The sequence below is a fragment of the Amphimedon queenslandica genome, unplaced genomic scaffold (genome assembly GCF_000090795.2).
Source record: "Amphimedon queenslandica unplaced genomic scaffold, v1.1 AMPQUscaffold_9693_Cont18158, whole genome shotgun sequence".
Lineage (NCBI taxonomy): Eukaryota > Metazoa > Porifera > Demospongiae > Haplosclerida > Niphatidae > Amphimedon > Amphimedon queenslandica.
In genome coordinates, this window is record NW_003550035.1 from 1 (window position 1) to 4,084 (window position 4,084).

At 35.0% G+C, this 4,084-nt stretch overlaps 2 protein-coding genes across 2 annotated transcripts; both read right to left on the reverse strand.

Annotated features, from left to right (window-relative positions):
* Nucleotides 1-528: 528 nt before the first annotated feature.
* LOC109590667 (proline-rich transmembrane protein 1-like) lies at nucleotides 529-1,554 on the reverse strand. The gene is made up of 3 exons (XM_020006558.1): nucleotides 1,220-1,554; nucleotides 1,055-1,165; nucleotides 529-877 (listed from the first exon to the last, which is right to left on the reverse strand). The coding sequence occupies exons 1-3, from the start codon at nucleotides 1,343-1,345 to the stop codon at nucleotides 623-625; spliced, it is 492 nt and encodes a 163-aa protein (XP_019862117.1). The 5' UTR covers nucleotides 1,346-1,554; the 3' UTR covers nucleotides 529-622.
* Nucleotides 1,555-2,029: 475 nt separating this feature from the next.
* On the reverse strand, nucleotides 2,030-2,545 carry LOC105315542 (tumor suppressor candidate 5 homolog). The gene is made up of 4 exons (XM_011410230.1): nucleotides 2,524-2,545; nucleotides 2,394-2,449; nucleotides 2,237-2,344; nucleotides 2,030-2,188 (listed from the first exon to the last, which is right to left on the reverse strand). The coding sequence occupies exons 1-4, from the start codon at nucleotides 2,543-2,545 to the stop codon at nucleotides 2,030-2,032; spliced, it is 345 nt and encodes a 114-aa protein (XP_011408532.1).
* Between the last annotated feature and the right edge of the window lie 1,539 nt (nucleotides 2,546-4,084).

A 4,084-nucleotide genomic window follows, 5' to 3' on the forward strand; every position in this document is an offset into this window, starting at 1 on the left:
TCCATTGACTTCATTATTGCAAATATTGCAATTATCCAGCAACAAAATATGGCACTAATTGAAAGCCCAAGGTAATCAGGAGAAGGCCCAGTCAGAGTGCTAGACTTCTGTATAATACAAACAAATTATGTGAAGGCAGCAGCTTATTGTTTGTACCTGTGGTTGTTGAATGACAACAATAGAAGGCTGCTGTGTCGTACCTTCTGATGGTACTAAAATAAATTATAAAATTAAAGAATATTTAGAGAGCATCTATCTGCACCTATCACACGATAAATCAAACTTACCTGCAGAGGCAAATCCTGACATATTTGCTTGATAGTTCATTCTCTCTGTTTATATTTAAGAAAAGAGCCGAAATGCTTGATGCTATACACTCAGTGAGCTCTGCAGTCTGCACTGATGCTTTATAACACAATGCAATGATGTGACATCACTTTGATGATGTCACATTTTTCCAAAAACTATTTTATAGGTATATCCTAGTCAGGTGGGCCAGCCTGACTCTTGTGTTTACACCTCAACTGATTTCATTATTTTAATTTTCAACAAAACACTAAACAATGAAAGCCAACATACTTGAACACAAACAATCAGTAACAGTTTAACAACTAGTCTATCTTTATAAGTGTTCTACTGATGACATAAAATTATTAGATCTTAAATAATGTAAATAGAGTAGCAATGTTAGCAGTGCCTTAGTCAGGCCAGGGAGGCCCCTCTTAGCATCTGCAACAATAATTGTCACCAAAATTACTATTGCAAGGAAGATATGGTAGGTCACTCCTATCCCAATGAATATTGTGTTAAAGGTTTTTGCTTTACGTGAGGATGCTTGGGCTTCAGCTAGACGGCCATTTTGACAGTAACAACGAGTCTAGAAAAGGAACAATATTGAATCCAACAACATCAGTGTTTACATATTAGCAAAATGCATAATTGGACTTTCACTAAAGGGGAAAGTCTATAACTACTTATGGTAACGTTTGCTTGTTATGTTATTATCACATCTGTATGTCACTATAGGCTCAGTGAAAATAAAAATTGATCTCACCTCAATAGATTTAAGGAGAGCAATGACACCAACCGGCCAGAAGCAACAAATGATTGAGAACAGTGAGAGTATAAGATAATCATTAGGAAAAGAAGCCTCAGGAATTGGTTGCTACATCATGTAATTCAGGATTTAGAGCACTAGGTTTTAATCCTATGCTTTTACCTGAGGTTGGGTGTAATAAACTGGTGGACCAGGAGTATAGCCTAAAATGAAATTTAGAATTAACGAAACAGTTTCATTTTTGCCTGGTGGAGGTTCCTCGAGAAGTTTCTTCTTCTGTGTTGGCATCTTGTTTCTTGTTTGTAAGGGTGAGAATTAGGAAACGGTGCAGGACCTGGAGGTGGATAACTACCAGTATCATGGAATGATTATTGATCCACCAACACAGTTTTTATTGCATTTTACAATGATTATAAAATTCAGATTAGACTATGTTTAAATTTGGATTATGACATGAAACACTAAAATTAAAGCGAAACTAATCTATAAATGTAAACAATGCATAAATTGCAAATTTACGACCTGCATAGTTCATAGTAGTAAATAAGAAAGAGCTAAGGTGCAATATTCGAGATAGACTATATTCGAGATTAAAAATGTATGCTACTGTCTGCAGTCGAGCTGAGCTTCATTTCCATTTATAAATGTTGGTGGAGGAGCAGTATAAGCTAACAACAATGAGAGTACAACTAACGATACATTACTATCTTTAGTATCTTACCTGGTGGGGGCTCTTTCTTCTCTTCTGACATCTTGTTGTGACAAACAAAAATACACCGACTTTATGCCCAATACACCAATGACGTCATAGCTCAATAATCCCACCCACACACAATTAGCTGATCTGGCTGAGTTTTAACAAAACCAAAAATTATTTAAGAAACATTATCACAGTGTACAGTAACTAAAAATCAAGTTCTCTCTCACACACATGCACATGATGTTGATCTGAACATCATACTGTCTCTGCAGTTAATTTGCTCTTGCTACTATATTTAATACAATAATTAGTATTATAGGAGGAGCGTTGAGTATCAATCCCAATATTATTGCTACTATACTATAACTTTTTGCTTGAGATGAGGCTTGTAGAGCTTTATCATAATCACCACTTTGATTGTAGGTACGTGTCTGAGAAAACATGTAAAATTATTAAAAAATTAGTTTTAGTGATTTTACCTCCATTGACTTCATTATTGCAAATATTGCAATTATCCAGCAACAAAATATGGCACAAATTGAAAGCCCAAGGTAATCAGGAGAAGGCTCAGTCAGAGTGCTAGACTTCTGTATAATACAAACAAATTATGTGAAGATAGCAGCTTATTGTTTGTACCTGTGGTTGTTGAATGACAACAATAGAAGGCTGCTGTGTCGTACCTTCTGATGGTACTAAAATAAATTATAAAATTAAAGAATATTAGAGGGCATCTATCTGCACCTATCATACAATAAATCAAACTTACCTGCTGAGGGAAATCCTGACATATTTGCTTGATAGTTCATTCTCTCTGATAATATTTAAGAAAAGAGCCGAAATGCTTGATGTACAACTCAGTGAGCTCTGCAGTCTGCACTGATGCTTTATAACACAATGCAATGATGTGACATCACATCAATGATGTCACATTTTTTTAAAAACTATTATATATAAGTATATCCTAGTCAGGTGGGCCAGCCCGACTCTTGTGTTTACACCTCAACTGATTTCATTATTTTAATTTTCATCAAAACACTAAACAATGAAAGCCAACATACTTGAACACAAACAATCAGTAACATTTTAACAACTAGTCTATCATTATAAGTGTTCTACTGATGACATAAAATTATCAGATCTTTAAAAAATGTAAATAGAGCCACAGCAATGTTTTAGCTAGCAGTAACTGCTATTGTGCTACAGAAATTGCAACAGTTGTCACCACAGTTAGTATTGTAAAGAAAAAAACAATGATATTGATGACCACTCCTATCCCAATGGATATCATGTTAAAGGTTTTTGCTTCACGTGAGGATGCTTGGGCTTCAGCTAGACGGCCATCTTGACAGTAACGACGAGTCTAGACAAGGAACAAAATTAAATCCAACAACACCAGTGTTTATATATTAGCAAAATGCATAATTGGACTTTCACTAAAGGGACTTTCACTAAAGGGAAAAGTATACAAATACACATGGTAATGTTTGCTTGCTAGAATAAATTATCAATTATTGGGCACCACCCATTTTTGGACACTTGTTTTAGGAAAACTATACTTTGCCATCTCATGAAACTGCAGAATATTATAGTAATAGTTGTACTTTATTTGCGTAGCCTGGTTTGGCCCAGCTTACTTCAGCTCAGTTTTGTTGCTGTTTACACTATCAAATGAAACTGTGCTGACCCACTTTAAACACGGCTGGCTCAGTTAAAGAAGCTAGTGTAAACGTAGTATTAGTTTAAAGACAAACCTACAAAGTAATCATATTGACTTTCTAAAACTATTGTTTCCTGCCGTGTAGAAATAACTGTACGAACATTGATGAATTTATCTGAATATACGTAATTTTGGACACCCTGCTTTGAGAGCTGATAACTTTTGCTGCACTCTTGCTAGAGCTACAATTATTTTTACGCAAATAAAGTACAACTATTACTATAATATTCTGCAGTTTCATGAGATTGCAAAGTATAGATCTAGTTTTCCTAAGACAAGTATCCGAAAATGGGTGGTGCCCGATAATTGATAATTTACTCTATGTTATTATTACATCTATGTGTGATATAGGCTCAGTGAAAATAAAAACTGACCTCACCTCAACAGATTTAAGGAGAGCAATGATACCAACTGGCCAGAAACAACAAATGATTGAAAACAGTGAGAGTATAAGATAATCATTAGGAAGAGAAGCCTCGGGAATTGGTTGCTACATCATGTACTTCAGTATGAGAGTACTATAGGCTCTCTTACCTGAGGTTGGGTGTAATAAACTGGTGGAGCAGGAGTATAGCCTAAAAAATAAAATCTAGAATTAAAGAAACAGTTT